The sequence below is a fragment of the Papaver somniferum genome, chromosome 1, assembly GCF_003573695.1.
Source record: "Papaver somniferum cultivar HN1 chromosome 1, ASM357369v1, whole genome shotgun sequence".
In the NCBI taxonomy this organism is placed as follows: Eukaryota; Viridiplantae; Streptophyta; class Magnoliopsida; order Ranunculales; family Papaveraceae; genus Papaver; species Papaver somniferum.
In genome coordinates, this window is record NC_039358.1 from 141,585,050 (window position 1) to 141,609,049 (window position 24,000).

Consider the following 24,000-nt stretch of genomic DNA (forward strand, 5'->3'; position numbering starts at 1 on the left):
TGTCTTCTCGTAGCTGGCATAATATAAACACGTTTATTACGTGTTTGAGAAGGAGTTTAAGTCTCCAAACACACACAGGCATTCCAAAGGTAGCTCGGAATAATCCCGAAAATATTTTCTCTCCTGTTTTACGAAAATTATAGAAGATCTTCTTGTAATAACTGCATTAACTTCCCTATTTGACTTAACATGTCATCATCAATCAAATCCCGTGACCAACTCTAATAAAATCTCGACTAGTTTTTCTCCAGAAATATCCGCAGACGGAAGACTAGAATTCCCGCCAAAATTCTCTTTTCAAACGAAGAAGATGAAAGTGTCCCTTAACCAGCTGCTTGGGGTGCGAATATCAATTGGGGTGCTCCTTAGTAATTGGAGTGCCTCTTATCCAAGGTGAGGGTCCGAATAACATGTGTCCTCCGGGTGCCTAAATTAAATTTTCGAGCCGAATTTCTCAACAAAGTTTATTTTTCAAAAATACCTACACGCACATAAAATACCGAATTAGTACAAATTCGAGCACTAACGATACAAACATTGAAGACAATTTAGACACAAAAATGTGTCTATCAAATACCCCCAAACTTGTTATTTGTTAGTCCTCGAGCAAATCTAATCTAGAAAATAAAATCCTAACTCAGTGTCGCAGGCATCGCGGTTGCACTTAGCGTGTGCAACAAGCCTTTGAACCCCTAGGTGGCCCTAGTTGTCGAGTTATAGTCGCGGGAGGGTTTACATGAGGTGTACCCACGAAACCTTATACTCCAAACCCTATCTATCTATGCAGAACCTTGGATAACACTAAAGAACCTCCTTGGTTGGCATACTCTCATTGACTATAGGAGGAAGTACCCTGATGCGAAATTCCAATTGATGTACACGAGTTTGCACTCAAGCATACTAAAATTCATATATAAGTGACAGAGCTCTACTCAGATAGTCGCACTATGGACATCAATATTTGGGGACAAACTAATCACATGAAAAGATCAAGAAGATGGATATAGAGAAAAACGTAGATAGTTTCAATGTTGACTAAGGTGAATGGTGTTTCCCATATCTGTCTGAAGGCCACTGCCAAGACAAACCTATCCTAATGGATTGAGATACTGGTCTGACTAATATCAACTCAGCTGGCATATACAAGGGAACCAGTGGTCGATTTTATTGAATTTATTCTGGTTGGTCAGATGGTCTGGTCTATTTTTTTTTTTTTTTTTTTTTTTTTTAAGTATCTCAATCTCTCTATTTCACCCTAGCAGTGGTAACAATTCGATGCGTGTGCCCCACCAAATCACTTAGAGAAACATATTATTAAAATAAAAGAAAAACAGAAGGTGAAAAGGACTCAACGAGATATGGCGAAACTACCATGTTATTTCTAACACCTGAGCTCTGTGCTTTTATGAATAGACTCTACCACTAAGATGTTTCCATCCAAGATTCTTTTATGGGTTCCTCAACTCCTAGAACCAAGATGCTTCCATCCACTTAAATCGGTTAGTGATATCCTTAATTGACACAAATTTCTAGGCTTTAGAGTTTATAATGCAACTAAAAGTTTCTCTCATACCCCCAAACTTAAATATAACATTGTCCTCAATGTTCTAAATATGAAATTAAAACATGAACAAGGAGAAATTGTTACCACTTGAAGGAAAATAGAAAGGAAAGATATTACTGTATCGCATGAGCATGGGTTACCTTCCAAGAAGTGCTAAGTTTATAGTCTTCAGCCAGACATCGGAAGGAATTAGTCACCTCATATAGCAGTACACGGAATAATTGTGGGTCATCTGGATCAAAAAGTGCTAACCACAAGAAGAGGAAACTGCAACAGACCAAGAAGATACCAAACATACCCTTGTTTAAGACAACTATATCTAGTTGTGGTTCAGGCTCTATAAAAGGGTCTAAATAAAAAGTTTTCATTGACTGGATTTCCTCAAAGGTAGGATCCTGAAGATCAGGTTATAGATTCTGAAAATACTCAATTAAGAACTTAGAAGCACATAACAATAACCTGAATAATTGAGGATCCTCTAAGTCAATCATATTTGACTCACACAGCTGACCTCAATGAAAGTGGTGGTATTCCTTAAACAAATGCGCCGACCGTAATCTCCTAAAGTAATTAGGTTTAGTCTAAAACTTAATAACCGACACATCTTAAACTCATATGTTCCCACAATTGGAAGAAAAGTTTTTGGTGGAAAAACAAAGTCAATCTTGGTATCATATCCAAGGTTAACCACATCAACCATATGATGGGTTTCTAACCACTGAGCTTCTTTCTGGACATTATTAGGTTCGGGAAAACGTGTATGAAGATAATCTTGTAAGATGGTTGAGGCAAAAATGTCAAGTCCTACGCGAGGGAACTTTCTCAGAGTTAAAGGTAAGGCACTAGGAAAGTAATAATCACCACCAAACTTAGAGTTTTCAGTATCTCTAGATAGACTAGTCACAATTTCCCTAATTTCTAGATCGTAAGATTCTTGAAAATGGTCAATTGGTTCTTCTAAGTTATTATCAGGTAGTGCGTCTTACTCAACTCTATGAGTTTATGTTCTTCTAAGACTAATTTTTCTAACTCGCTAGACTTTAAAGTAAAGGCTCATTAACTAAGGTGTTAATCGTAGTTACTTCCTCCGATTCACTGATATGCACATCAAATAATGGATTATCCAACACACTGCAGTCTAAAGGATCATGAACTACATCGTCTAAAACGGTGGTATCTCTAGTCAAATTCTCATCCTTTAGGTGAATAATCATTAAAATTATCGGATTTAAACTAGAAACTGTATTATCATTATGAAGCTTAACTGGAGTAACCATTTCCTGATCACTATTCCTACATATGTATGATTCTTCATCAACACGATCATAATCATAATAACACGAAAATGATTGAACCTCATCTAAAGTAGTCTCTCCAATTCTAACCTCATCATCTTCATTATGTGAATAAAAACTATCATTGTTTTCAAGGATTGTATTGGGAACACTAATGGAAATTAAGACTATCTTGAGCAAATTTTTCCACAATCCCATTTGTACTCTCATTGAATCGCTTGAGAGACTCTTCTAGAGACATCTCAGTTGACTTATCTATGGATTCTTCTGTAAGCGGAATATTATAAGTTTCTTTCATAAATAAATGAAACTTCTGGGTTGACTCTGTGAAACTCTTGAGAGACTCTTCTAGAGAAATAGATGAATTGTTTTGCTCGTATGACCTGTGGGTGTGCGTATAGTAATTGGGTTCACCATCGTATGGACCATAATCTTCAAAATTTTGGCATTCCCAACCACTATTCACACAATGGTCATAAAAAGGATAACGTCCATGCTGCTCAGTCGGATATTTATTGAATTAACTATTACAATACCAGTATGACATCCTAACTGCAAGGGAATTATAAACAAGCAGAAACAAGGCTGACTCCACCACAACAAGCCTATTTTATCTAGCAAGCAAAAATCATGATGGCTCCCTTAGATTGTTTCTAGACCAGCTTCTATTCTTTCGAAAGGAAATTCATTACAATTTTCAGCAAACCTCTCTGGAATCAATCTGAATTAAAGGAATTTGAATAGAGACAAGGGAAGCTCAGTGAAGCTTTGACACCCAAGCCTCACCGAAAAAACGTATCCTTGGGTTACAAGGCGGCTCGCTCAACTTACAGTAATCATCATGAACTTCAAAGTATGCTTAATACAACAACCAATATTTTTCGAACGACTTTCCTATTAAGCTCGTTACCCCTATCGGTCTCGTTCTAGTCAAATTTTAAGGCTTAGGTTCGCGTAGGTTACGTGTTCCTAAGGCGTGCAAGAGGGAAACGATGATGAAATTCGAGTCCATATCTTGATTTGGCCAGTCCTTGCCCTTTACTAGAAAATTAAACTGTTTTCAGTCCTCAACATATATGCATATGAAGGAAGACAATAACCCGCTGAAAGGGGATTCACGGGTATTTCGAAAAACTTACCTCCCGTACCAAACAGGCGAAAAAACATTGAAGTCGACTCGGGCCACCGACTCCTATGTCAGTGTACGAACCCGAGGGGGCGAGACAATATCGTAACTGTCGTATTTCCCTGAGAAGTTTAATATTTAAACTAACCCTTCCTTAGGGTTTTTAAAAATAAAAAAGTCCAATGTCCCAAAAATAAAATTCAAAAAGTGTCCAAAAATAAAAGATTACAAAAATAAAATAAAATCCTAATTACAGTTTCTAAAAATAAAAAGAAATAAAATCTAAAAAATAAAATAAAATAAAACTATATACAAATTATTCTTCTTCACTCCTTTGGATCTTCTCTTTTCTTTTCTTCTTTGGCTTTGCTTTTCTTTTCTGCACATTTTCCTTTTTTTTTTTCTTTTTTTTTCTTTAGCTCAACTCCAAATGTGAAAGTAACACACAAAAAAAATACCAAACGCATAAAAACGAACAAAATAATAAAAATAAAAATCTAAAAACAAGTCCGCGTCGGTGGCACCAAAAATTGATGGTATTTTTACAGTGATTGTAGAAGTGGTAAGTAATATGGTTTCGTTCAAGACTTGTAGAGATTTTGATTTTTAGACTTAATTTTTAAAGCGAAGAAAATAAAGTAAATAAAAGTTGTTATGTTGTGAAAATTATGGAGAGACTTGGGCTAGGATTCCTATATTTACCAATTTCAAAGTGATACTAATTATAATCATGCAATTTCATACGTTCAATTTGATTCTCAACTAATGCAAAAGTAGATTTTTAGAAACAACAAATGTTAATCCAAAGCATGGGACATCAAAACTCTAGGCTAAGCATGTTCCATCAATAGAAAATACAATTGTTTAACAAAAATAATAAAATCTATTTTCAATCTAGGAAAATAATCATAAATAATAATTGCCAAATTAAATAATTAGGAATTACCACTTTTTCATTGGCAAAATAGCTTCCTCCGTCGCCCCGGAGATTAGGTTTAGCTCCTTATCATGGAAACACGCTCAAAATATGATTTCATTGCTCAAAAGGTGTTTACAAATAATGAAAAGGGAGAAGAAATAATTAAACCCGGGTTTTGTAACACTTATAATAATTACAAAATAACTGTTATTGGAATGATGCAAAGAAAGTGTCACAATCATTGTAGCTTTGCGACTATTTTCTGGCGTCTTATGTTCTTCGTGTTCTTCACCACACCAGCAGAAACAATTATCTTGCAACTAATTTTTTTTCGGCTCTGTGATACTCTAAACTTCTCCCAATTTTCTTCGTAGTCCTCCTCTGACTTCACCCATTTCCTGTTATACCCAGCAGCACTCAATTATTTCGTGTTTAATGCAAGAAATCTTCGAAACCTTTTTAGGGCAGTCATGGATAAAATCTTCTTTATTTAGCTCCTTCACGTTGTTTTATCGTGTCTTCTCGTAGCTGGCATAATATAAACACGTTTATTACGTGTTTGAGAGGGAGTTTAAGTCTCCAAACACACGTAGGCATTCCAAAGGTAGCTCGGAATAATCCCGAGAATATTTTTTCTCCTGTTTTACGAAAATTATTGAAGATCTTCTTGTAATAACTGCTTTAACTTCCCTATTTTGACTTAACAGGTCAGCATCAATCAAATCCCATGACTAACTCCAATAAAATCTCGAGTAGTTTTTCTCCAGAAATATCCGCAGGCGAAAGACCGGAATTCCCGCCAAATTCTCTTTTCAAATGAAGAAGATAAAGGTGCCCCTTAACCAGCAGCTTGGGCTGCGAATATCAATTAGGGTGTCCCTTAGTAATTGGAGTTCCCCTTATCCAAAGTGAGGGTCCGAATAACATGTGTCCTCCGGGTGCCTAGATCAACTTTTCGAGCCGAATTTCCCAAAAAAGTTTATTTCTCAAAAATACCTACACACATAAAATACCGAGTTAGTACAAATTCGAGCACTAACGATACAAACATTGAAGACAATTTAGACACAAAAATGTGTCTATCAGCTATTTCAACGATTTTGATCTTGCAATGTTTTTAGATTTATTTTTTAAAATTCTAAAGTTATTTTGAAAATGATTTTTGCAGTATTTAAATCTTTTTGATTTTATATATTGCAATTGCTTATGAAGATATATGTGTTTACGTACGTGAACTGTGCTTATCTTATATATGCACAGAAGTTAAGTCTATTGCATCATTATGCAAATATTGATAAAACATAGAATGAACTTTTGAAAATGTTCCGCAGTATTGATATTTCCTTGATCCACTTTTATGTGAAAGTATTGTGTGGCTCTGTAAGTTTCTTATCTTGAGTGTTTCTGAATAAATTAATCTATAAGGTCTTCTTGTGATTAATTTATTCGAGTTTACTAGATACAAATCCATGTGATTTGTTAAGGTCCAAAGAAATCCTTCTTTTCTTGTAAAAGTAAGGTCGCTCATGTTGTTCTCTTGGGAATGACATTAAATGGGGAGAGTTCTTAATTGAACTTGTGCTTAATTGCCATATCTTTATGGGGAGTGCGGCTATGGAATATTGTAAGAGTTAACTTGTATCTTTATAAAATCCTTGATGAATACAATAAGTTTCGACTATGTGAAATCATCGAAACAAAGTTGACCTTTTTGTCATGAAGTATCTTTTTGAAAATTTCATTATGATCCCGTAGTTTTCGTACCTTTTCCAATTTATATTGACAAAAAGGGGGAGAAATATTTGGTAGTTCACACTACATACATATGGTTTACAGATTATTATGTAAGGGGAAGTGGTTTTCGTTGTAAGATGAAGTATTGACTAGGGGGGGATGGGGGGGGGGGGGGGGGGTAATACATATCACCATAGTATTATTTCAAAGTTGTGATACAATAGAACTTTGATTATCTATAATAATACTATGACACTATATAACAATGATTGAGAACATTTGTTTTCTTATTGTTATGGCTACAAATCTTCAACAACAATGATGTTGAGTTGAACACGTTCACATTCAAGGAATGTTGAAGAGCCAAGGAAAATAAGGCATGATGGATGAGAAGCTACAAAGTTTATTTATTTTGTAATCCATATGTATTGATAGTTTTGTCACTAAAATTAACAAAGGGGGAGATTGTTAGAGCACTGCTCGGTCGAACTCGCAAGGGTTGTTATCTCAAGCTTGTTTGTCAAGTTTAGTTGATCAAAACTATATACTTGATTTCTAGTTTACTTATAGCTATGTCTAGGATTATGATAGAATATATAGTTGAGATTTAGACTTCACGGCGTTCACCAATTGAAGAAGAAGATCTACAGAGGAGCTTGGAGGAACTTTATCAACAAAAGGTATGTAGAGACTAAAACTTTTCTATCACTCAAAAGTCTATTCTATTCTATCTTCTAATTAGACTAACTCGTATAGCTATATAGACTTTTACATTATACACATTTTATATTTCGAGCTGAGTTTATCTCGCTTATCTATTTCTCGAAATATGTGTTGGAAGCTTTTTGCTTTAGCTATGTTCATCATATTCTTGACGAGTTTAGTTGGAAACAATCTATTTGTTGGAAACTAAATATTAAGTCAAAAGATGATCATGTGAAAATTACCTTGAACATCTTATATGATTTGTGTGAGACAGTCATTTGATGTTAGCTTGGGAAGTTTCGTATTGATCATTCGATCACTTGAAAATTACTTGAAGCTAATGGTTTGTGTGAGACAACCATTGTCGTATTCCAAGGATATTTCAATGATTGAAATGAGAGTTTAGAACAATTACCCATGTCTGGATACAACACGGTATGCATACCTAGTATTGGAACTGTATTGTGATGATTCAGGTCCGGAACTCTTGTTTGCGTACCTAGTATGCGAACATATTTACCTGAGAAGGTCCGAAACTCTTGTTTGCGTACCTAGTATGCGAACGGTTTTACCTGAGTTGGGTCCGGAACGGTTGTTCGCGAACAGGTTTTGCGAACGGCTTGACTAGGCCAAGGTCCGGAGTTGATGTTCGCGTACCTGATCGGCGAACACAGTGGTAAAGTTCTAGAATCGGCTATGTATGATTCTCATACTCATGAACTAAAACATTTATGATTTAAGGAATGAAATCTTTGCAAACCGTGGCTTAATGTTCATGAACTGATTCTTGTATAAGTACTTTGTACGATTACGAATCAAACCGATTTCTATTCAATTTGTTCATATATATTTCTATGAGATAGCGAACAATTGAACAACTCTATTTGAAACACAATTATACTCATTTGAGTATCTTTCATGATTGATTGATCTTCATATTTGATCAAGAAGTGGTAGATGAATATAGTTAAGACAAAAATGTTCATATGGCTAACTTTGGTTAACTGTTATTGAGCCAACTCATTAAACACGTTTAGGTACGGTAACCCATATCTAAGTGAAAGTATATTTCATTTTTGTGTAACAAAATAATATCATCTAACAATGAAGATCGATTGCTTTAATTTTAAGCAGACATAGCTTGAATCTTAAATCGGATTTTCATGTAACGGTGAACATTGAATGCTTTGTTACTAAGTTATCTTAGATTTGATTGAAAGCAACCATGATTTGAAAGACTATATAAGGGAGAACTATACCAACTAGAAAACCTAATCCCTACACTTCTATGTGTTCCTAGTTGCGTACTAGAGCTGTGCTGATAGCTTATATGGATAACAAAATTCCATGGATTTTTCTGCAAAGGTGGATAAAGATTAAACGGGGAATTCCTAGCATTAGCTTTAGACATTCATACAGGGAAGTTAATTTTTCTGCTGACAAAATGGCTAAGAAAGGTGTATCTCTCAACAGAGGTGAGATTATATACTATGAGGAAAAGCCTCATTGCCTTGGGAGGATGGATAATGAGGTGGATGTCTACTTCAGATTCAGCAAAAAAAAAATGTTGCGTACTAGAGTCGATTCTCCTTTAACCTAGGTTTTTCCAAAACCATTATAGGTTAACGACTTGAAGACTTCATTGGGATTTGTGAATCGAGATCCAACTATTTTCTCTGTATTTGTTTATTCAGATCTTAATTGTTCTATCATATTGAGTTTTATCTTCTCTAAGATTTATCTCCGATGGGTAAGATATAAAAAGTAATCACAACAGTTCTTCGTCTCAGACTCTTGTGATTCAGCAATAACTTTTCCTGTTAATCAGTTGGGTTATTGTGAGGTGACTAATATTTCTAAGATACTCTTCAGGAGTATAAGACTGGTTTATTAGTTGGTTCCTGTTCACCTTGATTTTCAAAAGATGGAATAAAAACCGAATAAAGAATAGACATATCTGTGGGAGACATATTTATTTATAAGTCTTCGACTTTGGGTCGTAGAGACTCTTAGTTGTGGGTGAGATCAACTAAGGGAATCAAGTGTGCAGAATACGGTGTGGTTCTAGAGGCGTAAGGAATGCGACTGTACCTTAATCGGTGTGAGACTTGGTTAGGGATCAACTACATTCCAGTCTGAAGTTAACTTGTAGTAGCTTAGAGTCTGTAGCGTCTTAATACAGTGTGGTGTTCAAATCTGGACTAGGTCCTGGGGTTTTCTGCATTTGCAGTTTCCTCGTTAACAAAACTTATGGTGTTTGTGTAATTTCTTTTCCGCATTATATTTTTATATAATTGAAATATCACAGGTTGTGCATAGTTCAATAAGTTGATAAACCCGACCTTGTTTGTTGACACTTGGGCATTGGTCTTTGCTACCGTCCAAGTTATTTCTCATATCAATCAGGATCGCAGATTTATATCTGTTTGATTTTTTGATTGTATTGAGATAGAGATAATAACTCTTTGAATTCTTGATTGAGTCTCACTTTTAAGTTGGTGCTCTCGAAATTACATTGGAGTTTAGTCCATACAGATTGTCGAACGAATTATTGGGTGTGGTTGTTATACCCCTCCACTTTGAGTCTAAGCGGGAATATGATGAGCCAAGAAACAGACTCACAATCAGAAGTTTTTCACCTTGAGCCATCTTAACTGCAAGAAGAATCACGAATGCTTTCAACTAGGACAATAAAACATATATGAATTATTCAGAGAGTCTCTTAAAATCTCTAAACTCACGGAGAGTCAACCAAAATCTCTTGCATAAAAAGTCCCTGAACGTCTCTACTAATCCGAATTGACTAACCCCCTGTCAGTTGATTGTTTATGTTGAATGAGACTTTCTTACATTGTGAGAGGTTGATTTCTTAGATATATAGTCAACACTGCGGATCTTTTTCATAGTGAAACCTGTTAACACTCTCGCTACTATCAATAAGCCAGGTAAACTATTTTTGGATAGATATCTACATACTACGATTTTTTATTAATGTTATTCCAACGTAGAATTAAAACTTCCAAAAATATCAAATAAAAAGAAACCCAGTTAGAAACACATATTAGCACATTATGAGTTGTATAATAGAATTAGTGTTAAATAGGTTAGTTTAAAATAGAGAGTACATTTGAAATTAAAATATACAGAGTACTTGTTGCTTATATCTCCGACAAGAAATTTGGGAATAAAGGTTGGCATTCTGGTTATACAATAAAGGGTGGCACTCTGGTTAATAAAAACTTATGTTGAATGTTTCTGTTGTAGAAAATATATTACCACAACACTCCTCGAGAATTGTATTGAAAGATATAATCTTACCCGTTAGGTGAATTCATATTTATACCTGATGAATGAATTATAGACCGTCAGATGATTCACGATATTCCTCGATATGCGTTATTGATGATTAAGAGATTTTAGATCAACTCTGCAATGACTTTGGCTCTCTTAGAATTGTTGATGAATGAAGAAAGGGGGATACCTGCAAAGACACTCTGATGCCTCAATGAGTAAGATCTCTAAGAAGTTTTTATGGAGAGAGAAGGATTAGAAATGTGTCCCTTTTTAATTAGAATTCCACCTTTATTTATAGGTTATGGAGGAGTTGTATCCAGTCCAGTTTCTGTCTTGATACAGTTTGACTATGTATCCGGACCAAATGCCTTCTAGGTTCACCTGGTCTAAACCAATTGTGCTTGTTTTTAGGATTTGTAACTTCCAAGTTATACCTGGTCTTCTTAGTAAATGATTCCTCCTTTTTCTTAGGATCTGTAACTCCCAAGTTATACCTGGTCGTAATTCTTAGTAACTGATTCCTCTTTTTCTAAGGATCTGCAACTTCTAGGTTTGAATAGTACCTGGTCTTATCCATAATTTATTTGCCCTCTTTTTAGGTATATTTAACCTCCAGGTTTGAATATGTGCCTGGCGTTTTGTTGTAGAAGGATAATTGTTGATTGGGATACAATCATTCTTCCATATTTTTTACCCAAGAGCCCAATATTGGGCAGAATTATTGGGCTGGGGCACTTGGTCCCATATACACACACTATATGGCCCTTTAGTCAATTGCTCCGGCATTTTACTCAGACACCCCAAAGCTGCTTGTTGAAGTGACACGGTGGTCTGCTTCCGAACAAGGTTACACTTGGTATTTGTGTTGTGTGATGAGTTTTCCAGAGCTTAATATGAACGAGTCCTGATGATTGTACTTGCTGCTGTAACAAGTATTTTTGTTGCATTGCGACAAAGTCTTTTCTTTGCAATGTGGCAAGACTACTGCATCGATTGCTATAACATGTTGGCATATCTCTTGGATAATATATGGCTCTTTTGGATCAACAACTGGTGTTGGTCTCGTTTTTGAGACAAGAGTTTGTGGTTGCATTGGCGTAAGACTTGGTGAGATTTTGTGCTTACGATGAGAGCAAGAGTTAAGTGTCCACTTGCAAGGTGAGGCTATAGATGCATGCATAATGGAAGCCTTATTACTTGTATTGTGGTTGCGGTATAACTTTATTGTTCGGAGAAAAAATAACTAGCATATTTCTTCTTGAAATATGGATCTTTGTGCATAGATCGGTTAATGCTAGACGAATACGCTCCAATTGATGTTCCAACGATGATGGTGATGCCGAGATGTGATCTACACCCTTTAGATGGTTGTAAAATATCACAACTACCCATGCATTGAGAGCTTGATAAATGATGTTCTTCTGATACTTTTTCGAGTGATTCTTCACTATACCTCATACCTAACCAGGGGATCAGGAGGTAAAATATGAAACTCATTCCTTTGAGATCTTCATATTATATAACTATTGTTTCCTTTTTATTTTTCCTCCTGTATTTTTTTCCTCCTTGCATTTTTTTTTCTTCTTTTCTCGCTCTTTTCCTCCATGTCTAACAAAGCCTCTTCATGCAAACATTTTTTATTTTATTTTTCCTCTTTTGCTCTAGCTCCAAGTATGCTTCTTCATGTAAATGATTTCTTACCTTTTTTTTTCCTCCACGTTTCAACTCCACGAAAGCTTCTTCATGCATATAATAGTTTTGCCTATATATATTTTTTTTTTCATTTTCGCTCCTGCTCCAACAAAGTTTCTTCATGCATATTTTTTTAAACTCCATCTAAGTTTCTTCACCAATTGTAAAATATATTTCTTTTCCTCGTATAATGAACTTTCGTTGCCCTGAGAATGGGGTTCCATTTCCCATGGAACAAGGTCCTTGCTATTCTTGAGCCTGCGCTAACCGGTTTAGGTTTAGCTCGCTCGTAAATTTGCGCAAGTATTGACTAAGACCGTGCAAGGAATATTTTTTGAAATATTTTCTCTAATCAAAGCCAAGTTGGGATCTGTGCTAGCTGTGCGAGAGTTATTGTTTAACAGCTCTGGCTAGTATGCCCGAAATTTATGTCCGATTTTACCTATGCGAGTGTTACTGCTAAACGACTCTGGCTAGTATCAAAGTGTGTGCATCATGCATTTGTTTATGAATTGTGCACTTGTACGTGAATTATGCATTGCAAACAAATTAAGCAATCGTTTAGGTTTACCTTATGAGGCGTAAATGGATCCAACATCGCAAATATGCATCCCTTAGTCAATTATGAACTATTTCCAAGTTGCCAAAGTTCCAAGTTTTTGGATCCATATTTCTGCTCTTTACTCAATATAACTTTCCTCGTGCTAGATTATCTATCAGTATGGTCTTCCCGAGACGCCCCTAGTTGTTCGACTATCGTGAGTAAAACTCGCAACGATGTGTAGGTCAATATGTTTTAAACTCGTGGAAGTTTTAAATTGTATCCATCCAAAATAACATATTGTTGATTGGATCGACGAGATGGATCGTTAGTTGGATCGACGAGCTAAATTGTTGTCTGAACCGATGAGTTGGAATACTGGGTCTAACAAGTTAGATCGTTGAGGAAATCTTGAGTTTGATTGATGGACCAAGGGAGAACGTGCAAGCAAGTAACGCTGGAATTGGAGTAGAGACATAATGAATATGTTTGCCACTTATCTGTTGTGAGTATACAACTTGAGATTGCTGATATTTGCGAGGTTGGGCTAAGAGAATGTGTGCGAATTGAATATGCTGATTGTGTTGCAACTGAGGTCGACAGTTGATGTTCATGTCACATACTGTTGATGACAACCATTTTCATACGTGTCGGTACATGCACGTCATTATTTTATCTGGCATAGGAAGATTGCATCCATAACGAGATACATTTGAGACTACTGCCGTAAACAACATCCATGGAAATTTGCTCTTAATTGAAGGCAAAACTTTCCATTTTTTTTCCCGTAATACTCCTTCTGCTTGTCGAGGTATTCCCTCGACTCTGCTCGTCAGGGTATTTCTCTCGCTCGCACTTGTTGTTCAGCCAATTGTGAGATACCGATTGTCGTTCAGATTCTACGACGCTGTGATGCCTTTTGTAGCGATCATTTTTCTTTGATACGTTAATTGTTTCAGGAGCTTGCCTTTCTGATAATTCATGTGTGATATCGTGATCACTTTGTACCCGTAGCGCTCGCCAACCCTCATGTGAAGATCGTGCACGCTGGTGTAGAATAATACTTTTATTACTCGTTCGCAGTCTTTTATCCAATGAGGCCTTTAATAGTTTGTTTTCCTTATCTAACTCTTGCAATATTTCACACAGACTCTGATCCGTCCATCCCACTAGCGCAATACGTGATGGAATTTGGATGTGAGTTTAACATGTGTGTTTGATGGTGATCTAAATCTCTTGGTGGGATTGTTCAGATTGTTAACTTCACTTAACGTGAGAGTTGCAATACGTACCCGACGATTTCCTCTACTTACCTCCATGGGGATAAGTTTTCGTAGAGGGACATCCTGATGATGATGTTATAGGTAAGGTTTTAACTTCTTATCGAAATGGGTGATCAACATCGCTCCGAGTTTGTCGCATCCTCGCATCGGCATTGTTGTTCACATCACTCCAACTTGCTTATGATGTAACAATAGATCTTGAATTGTATTTCTGAATATTCCTTCTCTGCCACGCGGTGGGCGCCAAAAGATGTTATAGCAAATATGTTACCACAACACTCCTCGAGATTTGTATTGAAAGATATAATCTTAACCGTTAGGTGAATTCAGATTTATACATGATGAATGAATTGTAAATCGTCAGATGATTCACGATATTCCTCGAGATGCGTTCTGGATGATGAAGAGACTTTATCTCAACTCTCTACTGACTTTGGTTCTCTTAGAATTGTTGATGATTGGAGAAGGGGGGGATGGGGGGTTTACCTGCAAAGACACTTCGATGCCTCCATGAGTAAGTGCTCTAAGCAGGTTTTTATGGAGAGAGAAGGATTAGAAATGTGTCCCTTATCAATTGGAATTCCACCTCTATTTATAGGTTATGGAGGAGTTGTATCCAGTCCAGTTTCTCTCTAGATACATTTTGACTATGTATCTGGACCAAATGCTTTCCAGGTTCACCTGGTCTAAACCAATTGTCCTTGTTTTTAGAATCTGTAACTTCCAGGTTATACCTAGTCTTCTTAGTAACTGATTCCTCCTTTTTCTTAGGATCTGTAACTCCCAGGTTATACCTGGTCTTCTTAGTAACTGATTCCTTTTTTCTAAGGATCTGCAACTTCTAGGTTTGAATACGTACCTGGTCTTACCCATAACTTATTCTCCCTTTTTTTTAAGGATCTTTAATCTCCAGGTTTGAATATGTACCTGGTGTTTTGTTGTAGAACGATAATCGCCGACTGGACTATAATCATTCTTCCATATTTTTTTAACAAAGAGCGCAATACTGGGCAGATATATTTGGGCCCATATACAAATTAGATGGTACAAACAGTTTCTTCCTGCGTCTTTCGCCAATCTGTCAACAACCTTATTAGGTTTTACGAGCGGCGTATAAGCTATGTCAACAACCTTATTAGGTTACGAGCGGCGTATAAGCTATTTTGCTCCGTCTGCCAAGTGTAAACGACCATCGGGGGCATGCTAGACATAATAAAATAATTTGGCCTACTCTTCCGTCTGCAAGTGGTCTTTTCTCTTCTAGTTCTAGTTCGTTAGATAGAAGTTTGCAGACTTCGGGTCTCCCTGTTCGTGATAACCAATCAAAAATAGACACTATTGGTGATTTGGGCATATGAAGGTTATCTCCTAATCACAAGGCGAATGTGAATCCAACCGAGATAACGAAAAGTCTGCTTTGGATATGCGACCCTACTATATGACCGTACTATATGTACGTGCGCAAGTATAAGTATAACAGAATCCTAGTCCAGTTAGAGTTGTAGACGTGGATAGACAACAGGAAGCCCTGTCATCATGTGAATTAGACACGTGACACACCAAACCTGTATCAAACAAACTCCTGAATCTATCTCCGAGAGTCCGAGATGGACACTAATTCCTCAGCGTAACAGAAAAAGAAAAAAAAAAGAGTTTGATTCGAATACTTCCTGGGTGTTTTCCTAAACCGAAGAGGAGAAGAAAAGGTGCTAGTAATGGAGTTATTTGGTGCCGGTGGTGTTGGTGGAATGGGTCTGATTTCAAGATATGTGAATGAGGCAGATCATGCTCAGGTGGTATCTATAGTACTCTTTGCAGCTGTACTTAGTCTATGTATAGTTGTTGGCCATTTACTTCATGAGAATAAATGGGTTAATGAATCCATTACTGCCATTATCATTGTAAGTACTACTTATATGTTGTAACTTGCATTTTGTTTTCGAAATTCATTAGTTCAATTCGGGTTTTTTAATTTAATGTAAATAGAATATAGGAGTAGTTGCTATGCGGCCAACATTAGGTATCCAGAATCATTCATATTTGATAAAATTAGTTTCGCAGTTTAGATATACCAGTACTCTGTGACATGTTACAATTTAGTGACTTTGTTGGCATTGAATCTACAAACCATTGAAAATGAATGGAGTGTCTTACTAATGATATGTTCTAATCTACTGATTTTGTGGGCATTGAATTTAAGACCGAACTATGAATAGCATGGTGTGCATCTATGCAATGCATGCAAGGTTTTATTAAACTCTCAGCGTCCAAGGGAAATTATTCCTGTCATGTCCTGTTCCGATCGCCGTTATCTTGAGCTCGATTGTATCAGGGTTGCTTGTTTTCTTTGTGCGGATATGGGGATTGTAGTCATTGTCCGCGGTATAATTCACTTCCATTCTAATTTTGAGGAAAGATTCGAAATTCTCTCTGTGACTACTGTTGTTCCTTGTGTTAACGCTGCAGGGAGGTGTCTCTGGAGTTGTAGTCTTGTTTCTTAGCAAAGGAACAAGTTCCCACATTCTAAGATTTAACGAGGACTTGTTTTTTTATTATCTTCTGCCACCAATAATCTTCAATGCTGGGCAAGTTAACTATTACCTCTAAACTAAACTATGTTTGTCTGTTTGGATATTTTGTTAATTTATGAATAGTTTAGTGAGCTAGTTTCCTTTGGCTAATACTTCAACAGGTTTCAAGTTAAGAAGAAGCAGTTTTTTCGTAACTTTTCAACAATCATGCTTTTTGGAGTACCCGGTGTTTTTATTTCAACCGTTATCATTACTATTGGTAATACATTTCAACCCTCTTCAACTAGCACATACATGTGATATCCCGAACAGTAGTTTGATTTTGGAGTCATTTGTATCTCAAACAGCAATAATTTGTGTACCCTGACGAATTGGCTTTTGACATCCCTGCTTTTTATTTTTGATGTTGTAGGCTCCATGTGGTTATTCCCGAAGATAGGGTTTAACGAACTTGAAACACAAGACTTTCTCGGTTAGACTCTTGACTGTTTTTCATCCTTTATTAAACCTTTCGCCATTGTTTTGCACCTTTGCATTTCCCATGAATAACGTTTAAATTTTGCATTATTTTATGATTTAGCTATTGGAGTCATTTTTTCGTCGACTGATACAGTGTGCACATTACAGGTTAGTTCGATTTAGCTTACTGTCAGTTTTCAGTGTTTTATTTGTCATACGTGTATAACTGAAAGAAAGAAAAATTATCTACAATGCTTTCATAAAGGTCCTTGATCAAGACGAGACTCCTCTGCTGTACAGCCTAGTTTTTGGGGAGGGAGTAGTGAATGATGCAACTTCAGTTGTTCTCTTTAAAGCAATCCAAAAGATTGATGTATCAAGGATTACCGGATGGGCTTCAGTTAATGTTATCAAAGATTTCCTCTTCCTATTTTCAACAAGCACTGCCCTTGGAGTTGTTGTAAGTGGAGGTTCAAGAACAATAGTTTGAAGTAATGGGTGCTTCTCACATCTGTTTCAGCATCTTCTATATGTACATTCACAACTTACCTGTTTCACTTTATGCAGGTAGGGCTTCTCACTTCTTACGCTCTTAGGACGCTATACTTCGGTAGGTAAGTGATCTTCCACGACTTCCTAGTTGCTTCGTCTTGATTGCAATGTGGATGAATATGTGTTGGTATGCAACAAATATTCCTCAGCCATAGATGTCACCTGCATGTGATCTATTTTTTCAGGCACTCAACTGACCGTGAATGTGCTATAATGTTCTTAATGCCGTATCTCTCATATATGCTGGCCGAGGTAACTAGGACTGAGCAATTAATGTTCTTTTTAGATCTGAATCTCTGTAGTTACTTACCCTCATTCTCTTATTTATACTTGTTTGTTCTGCAGTTGCTACACTTGAGTGGTATTCTCACAGTTTTCTTTTGTGGAATTGTTATGTCGCATTATGCTTGGCATAACGTCACAGAGAACTCAAGAGTCACAACTAGGCAAGTATACAATTACTCATTGTGAGCTTAGTTGCAGCTTCTGGATATTAAACCATTTGCTGTCGATGTTGTTACTGTTTCCTTTGGTTTCTAGTAGTTGCTTCAGATCTCTTCTTTGAAGTTGGAAAACATTGTAGTAGTCAACAAACAAAGCCTGCTAATGTGATTCACATTTTGCAGGCATACTTTTGCAACAATGTCATTCATCGCGGAAGCGTTTATCTTCTTATACTGCGGAATGGATGCCTCAGATGTAGAGAAATGGAAAATTAGCAATAAGAGGTTGTTATTTTCTAGAATATATTTAGATCAATGGAAGATCTTTTGAAATATATTTAGTAGACATGTCATTCTCTTACTGCAACTTTAAAGCCTGTTTTTTACTTCCTGCAGCTTCAAAACATGCATCAGTATGTACTCCATCATCATCCTTCTGATTGCAGTTGGCCGTGCGGCGTTTGTGTTTCCTCTCTCTGTTTTATCCAACTATATGAATAAAAGTGATGAAAGAGTATCGATAACATTCAAACACCAGGTAAGTTAAATTTTAAAATTTCATCTTCAATGATTTTTAACCAAGTATCATCTCAAACTGCCAATATGAAACTAGTTAAATGCTTACATGTGTGTTACTTTTTGCTGCTGATTTGACTAGGTTGTAATTTGGTGGGCTGGTCTTATGAGAGGAGCCGTTTCTATCGCCCTGGCTTTCAAACAGGTAAGCTGCAAATACTAAAAACTGAATGATGTTGTAATTTCCAATCATTGTCCAGTTTTTCTGATACTCTCTTTATTTCCGAAGTTCACTTATTCTGGCGTAACAATGATTCCAGCTCATGCAACAATGGTCACAAACACGGTTTTCACTGTACTTTTTACTACTGTGGTGCGTCTCTCTCAGAACATTTTCCTTTTTTATCTTTCATTATTCGGTTGGCTTGTGCTAATTAGCATACATTTAAATGCACAGGTATTCGGGTTTTTGACGAAGCCGTTAATAAGGTTACTGCTTCCCCACCATACAAGCGGAAACCACCATCCAGATAATACTATTCCAAGTCATGATATGACCCTTCCCTTGCTTTCATTTGATGAATCTGCCTCGACCAACATCCTTAGAGCGAAGGACAGTATCTCCATGCTGTTGGAAAGACCTGTATATACGATACACTCATATTGGAGAAAATTTGATGATAAATACATGAGGCCTATGTTTGGAGGTCCTCGCAGATGAGTAGACCAAGCTTGCCTGGAGTTGGAGTAGAAGATATGAAGCAAATAATACAAGTACACAATATAGTGCAACAGACTAATCCTCGGATGAGGTAAATGGTAAATCGGTGAAGGATCAAACTTACCTTTGGAGGATGAGATAGCAAGGCCTGGGGTCAAACTAACCTTCGAAGGATGGTCTTTTAGGCCCAAGAAAGAAGATTACCTCTCTTCAGGTGTACAGGAAGCTGTTATTATGTATTGATGCATTTCTAACAATATAATTTAGACTCAGAAATAGTTAAGTAGGTCTGAATCAAACAAGTCCGGAGTTTTTTCCTACTTTCACATTTCAGAGTTCTTTATCTATCGGCATCATCTGGGAGTTTTATCAGTGTGTTTTAGGAAGTCCGAAAAATACAAATTTTAAATTCGATAACATCTTAGCATGGCTTCGTTGTTGTATCATGAGTCTGCGAGGGACCGCAGAGCTTAGAATGGCCCTGTTTAGTGTAAACTAGTAGCGGGAGGCAACAACTCTGGAGTTCCTAGACTGATCAAAAATTAAGCTATTTGAAAGTGATAAAATCCCACCAAAGTTTTACATTAAAATCCCACCAAAATTTTGGCAATAACTCTGTTTAGTTATGATAAAATGACTGCGATGGATAAAAATTAAGCTTAGAAGTGGCATTGATTAGAAAGTGTAGTCACCATTTGTTCTCCATCCTTCTGATAAACAATTGCAGCCATCCCTCTTGTTTTCGATAAAACTCATCCAACATTATCTACTAAAACATAAGACCCTCTAGAGAACCAGAAGCACACGTGAAAACTGATTCTAAGGTTACATTGTAATCGATTGAGTGAAAATCAGGCAACTGGAATTCTCAAGACCCTTTCCAAAAGCTTCACGAATTTAGGGTGAATCCATTCATGTTGGACGATGATCGCACAGGTACACATGAAACTGAAATTGAGGTCAAATTGTATTTTGTTGAGTGGGAATTAGGCGACAAGTTTTCTCAACACTCTTTCAGCACGCTTTTCGAATTTCGGCAGGACCCAGTCATGCTGGATGATGTCAAGGCTGTCTTTCTCTGCACCCAGAGTCTGAAAAAGGAAATGAAAAGAAAATAGAATCAACTGTAGGAAAGCACCAATGTGTATGTATATACGCTGCAGGATGCATAGCTTGATAGACTAATATGAAACCACTAGGCAGAACACTTGGAAATTACCTTTGTGGCATCCATTCCAAATCCACTCATTTGCATCATTTTCTGCGTGTCATCAGTAGCTGCATTGCCAAAACAATAAATTACTAACTAGTAACAAAACAAAAACTTCGAACTGTCACATCTATTCTCATGTCTTTAAGCTGTGACCAAAACATTAAACCAGGAGTTAGAAGACTAGTAATCACCATTTTCTTCTCCCAGAATAAGGCTGAAAAGACCCCTTAATCCAAACAGGTTGAGAAAATACCTGCATGAAAATAGTGATAAATGTTTCACAAAGATCACAAGATCAACTAAGAAATCCTAACTGATAGACGCAAAGTTCTGGTTCAAAAAAGATAATAGTTACCATGAGCGGCTGCTAACGTAGCTGACGTCAACGGTGCTCAAGTCTATTCCATTTTGTAACATTGATCTGAACCTCTGAGTAAGTGGAAATGGTATCTTGGCTGAATGAAAGACCGGAAAGAAGGCAAATCAGATGGACAAGGAACAAGCATATAAAGAATCTCCTAACTGTATCAGAAGTTCATAGAAATAACAAATGTCCGCCCTTCTTATTGGCCCCAACATAGATAATAAATCACCAATTTCTAAGCCTATATCTTGATAATTGAAGAACCATAGAGCTAGAGTTTACAATGAGAAAGTTCCGACACATACCAGCAACAAAACCAGAGAAGAAAAAGTTGACCCATGCAAAAGTGAGGGTCTGAAAATAAGGGACAATGTAGGACAAGAAGGTGAGTATTCCCAAGCAAGCAAGTGTCTAAAATATGAATAAACCATCAAATTGACTAGATTACCTGGGGAATGATCATAGAAAGATTTTTCTTCATCATATCCATGGCCATGTTAGGATCAGACAACATCTGAGCTTGTGGATTTGGAGCTGCTGTCCCCTTAGGAACGTGAAGTAAACCATCTTCCTGCCATTACAGCAAGAATTTTTTATTTTTTTTTCGAAACTGCTGCCAACGGCCTAGTAGCGAAAATGATATCCTCAAAATTTTCATGCATTTTCAACTATGTCACATATAATGGAACTCAACATTGAAAACATGCAACCAACCATGCACCACCAAGGCAGTAAGTTTTTTCAAGGTTCAGCAAATCTCTAAATATTGTGTCCTACATAACCAGACAACAGAAGTTCAAACCTGAGGAAACTTTTGCTGACTATGGATTTCTGGTCTATTGCCATATATATATATATATATATATATATATATATATATATATATATATATATATATATATATATGGTTTTTATAGTACTGTATCCTTAATTTGTATTGTGATCTACGTTCTGATGTTGTTTCCTCGGCTACTTTATTTGTAATGTTTATCTTATATTAATAAAAGACTAAACGTGGATGTTGTAGATGGAGGTTTTCTGCAAATTTGAAACCGAGTCTGTCCAAGCATAGCCTTCTGCATCTCATTGTTTCTCTTTTTACAATACAGCTTCACAATTACAAGCGTTCTCTAGTTGTTTTACTGCATCGGCGGTGACAAAGAGCTACATACACTGATAAACAGATAAAGGGAACAATTGCTGCTGGCATTGTTACAAATCTACAAATCTCTCATCAATAAGTCTCTAAAGAGTAAAAGAACCTGTTTCCGTTGTGGGGGTTATCTAAATAATTCTCTCTCTTTCTTCCTGCTTGACCTTTTTGGTAGTGTTTAAATTTAGGCCACGGAATCACCTCTGTTTCTGCTTTCACTAATTCCTGTTTAAGCACTTGCATAGTTCTGTGCTGATCTTAGAAAAGTTAGGTAGTGTTGAAACTAGCCTATGGAACCTTCAGGTTAGTGGTCTGCATTCACTATTTCCTAATTAAGCACTTGTGTAGTTGTACCAATCTCAGAGAAGTTTGGTGGATAAAATACTTGTTTTGTTTGACAACTTCCAATCATGTTGGCTAATACGGCGGAATTATCAAAACTGGGAAATGGGTGTTCAATCTAACCAAAACTCATACAGTGAGCCTATGTCTTGTGCACACAAATGTGTACCCTAAATTCAAGTGCAGCTATTCACCAATCCTGGTGCTTTGAGACGTTTGTAATGCAATCTTTACGACCAACTCATGGTTTAACTACGAAACATATCTAGTATCACTAAACTATCCAAACTCTAGCGAACATAAGCAATTTCCATAAGAACAGAACCATATATTAATAAACCAAAACCTAGGATAGAATTCAAACCTCGTTAGTGAAATAAGCTTTGCGAACTCGAAATGACTTCAAAGGAATAAAATTAGCAGCAACTCGCAGATTCCTTGCCCTAAGAACAACCTGCCTATGAAATCAACAAACAAAAGAATCAGAATAAGAAATTTATAGGTGAATTGAAAAGAAAAAGATTTTCTAGGGTTTTGAAAATACAAACCCTTCTTTGACCATCTTTGCATCTGGTGTAGAAGAAGATCGCATGAGTTTAGAAACAAAATAACGAAGGATGCCAATTAGAACCATGACTGCAGAGAGTGGGATCAAAACCCAATCTCTGATTGCTGTATCTAAAACTAGATCTTCCGCCATTACGAGAAAAATTCACAGTTTCTCTCTCTAAAACTCGATCTCTCTTCCTCTTGCTAAACTTCCCAGATTTTACCAACGAAAAACAGTGTGTATATTATAAGGCTAAAAGTCCAGAGGCTGGACGGATATTTCCACACATATACTCTAATTGTTTGTGACTAGTTGGATCTCACACTCTGCTTACACCGAGCTTCACAGCAATGGCTTGTTTGATCGGGAGGAATGCAATCAGTTTTTTATTTTCTTTATTTTTTTTTTGACTCGAATGAAATCAATATTCTAGACATACTATTATTCTCATGTTCTCATGTTGACAAATATGAGAATAGGAGGAGGAAGTCAGGTGCATAGTTCAGTGACATCTCATCAACTCTAGTAAGGAAGAAGTCAGGAGTTCAATTCTCATCGTAAAGGTTTGTATTTTGTTGTATAGAGGGGTTTGACGGGGTTGGATCTGACATTGAGGTTAGTCCAACTGGATAGATTTGAGTAGGAACCTGGGAAATGAGAAGGGGATTTCCTTCCTACTATCTAAAGATGGCATAACGGTCGATCTTTACGGATACCAACAAAAAGAGTTATTTTTCATTTTTTTTTCCCGTGAAGATGGACACTAGTTGTCCATTGAATACATTGTAAGAAGTTGGGTCAATATCTAAAAGCGAAAAATAGACTTTTTACGAATTAAAATATTTGTGCTTCTGACTTCGGAGATTGACTTCTGCTTCTGTTATTTAAACACTCTATTAAAGAGTAAGCTGTTGTTAAACAACGCATTAGTAAGATGACTCTTTCTATTCCCGCTAAAATTAGTCCACAAAGTTATTAGTATCACTTTTGATCTAACACATGA

At 36.5% G+C, this 24,000-nt stretch overlaps 2 protein-coding genes across 2 annotated transcripts; one reads left to right on the top strand and one right to left on the bottom strand.

The window, feature by feature from the left end:
• The first annotated feature begins 15,820 nt into the window (after positions 1–15,820).
• LOC113333206 (sodium/hydrogen exchanger 4-like) lies at positions 15,821–19,679 on the top strand. Its single transcript, XM_026579722.1, has 14 exons — positions 15,821–16,054; positions 16,620–16,738; positions 16,846–16,943; positions 17,097–17,156; positions 17,265–17,311; positions 17,409–17,603; positions 17,711–17,757; positions 17,881–17,947; positions 18,041–18,141; positions 18,322–18,423; positions 18,535–18,676; positions 18,797–18,859; positions 18,944–19,027; positions 19,112–19,679. Exons 1-14 carry the CDS (start codon positions 15,869–15,871, stop codon positions 19,373–19,375), a joined length of 1,575 nt encoding a protein of 524 aa, XP_026435507.1. The 5' UTR covers positions 15,821–15,868; the 3' UTR covers positions 19,376–19,679.
• A 249-nt stretch (positions 19,680–19,928) lies between these two features.
• Positions 19,929–23,238, bottom strand: LOC113302868 (ER membrane protein complex subunit 3-like). The gene is made up of 8 exons (XM_026551831.1): positions 22,996–23,238; positions 22,812–22,905; positions 21,401–21,523; positions 21,258–21,306; positions 20,944–21,043; positions 20,780–20,841; positions 20,595–20,653; positions 19,929–20,466 (listed from the first exon to the last, which is right to left on the bottom strand). The coding sequence occupies exons 1-8, from the start codon at positions 23,145–23,147 to the stop codon at positions 20,362–20,364; spliced, it is 744 nt and encodes a 247-aa protein (XP_026407616.1). The 5' UTR covers positions 23,148–23,238; the 3' UTR covers positions 19,929–20,361.
• Positions 23,239–24,000: the final 762 nt, after the last annotated feature.

Excerpts from the sequence above, each read along its gene's own strand:
- LOC113302868 (XM_026551831.1), bottom strand. The coding sequence starts at position 23,147 with ATGGCGGAAGATCTAGTTTTAGATACAGCAATCAGAGATTGGGTTTTG. Across the intron at positions 21,307-21,400 it reads TTTCTATGATCATTCCCCAG|ACCCTCACTTTTGCATGGGT; the intron begins GTAATCTAGTCA and ends CCTTATTTTCAG. Across the intron at positions 20,467-20,594 it reads TTGGAATGGATGCCACAAAG|ACTCTGGGTGCAGAGAAAGA; the intron begins GTAATTTCCAAG and ends TTCCTTTTTCAG.
- LOC113333206 (XM_026579722.1), top strand. The coding sequence starts at position 15,869 with ATGGAGTTATTTGGTGCCGGTGGTGTTGGTGGAATGGGTCTGATTTCA. Across the intron at positions 17,157-17,264 it reads TGAAACACAAGACTTTCTCG|CTATTGGAGTCATTTTTTCG; the intron begins GTTAGACTCTTG and ends TTTATGATTTAG. Across the intron at positions 17,948-18,040 it reads TCTCATATATGCTGGCCGAG|TTGCTACACTTGAGTGGTAT; the intron begins GTAACTAGGACT and ends TTTGTTCTGCAG.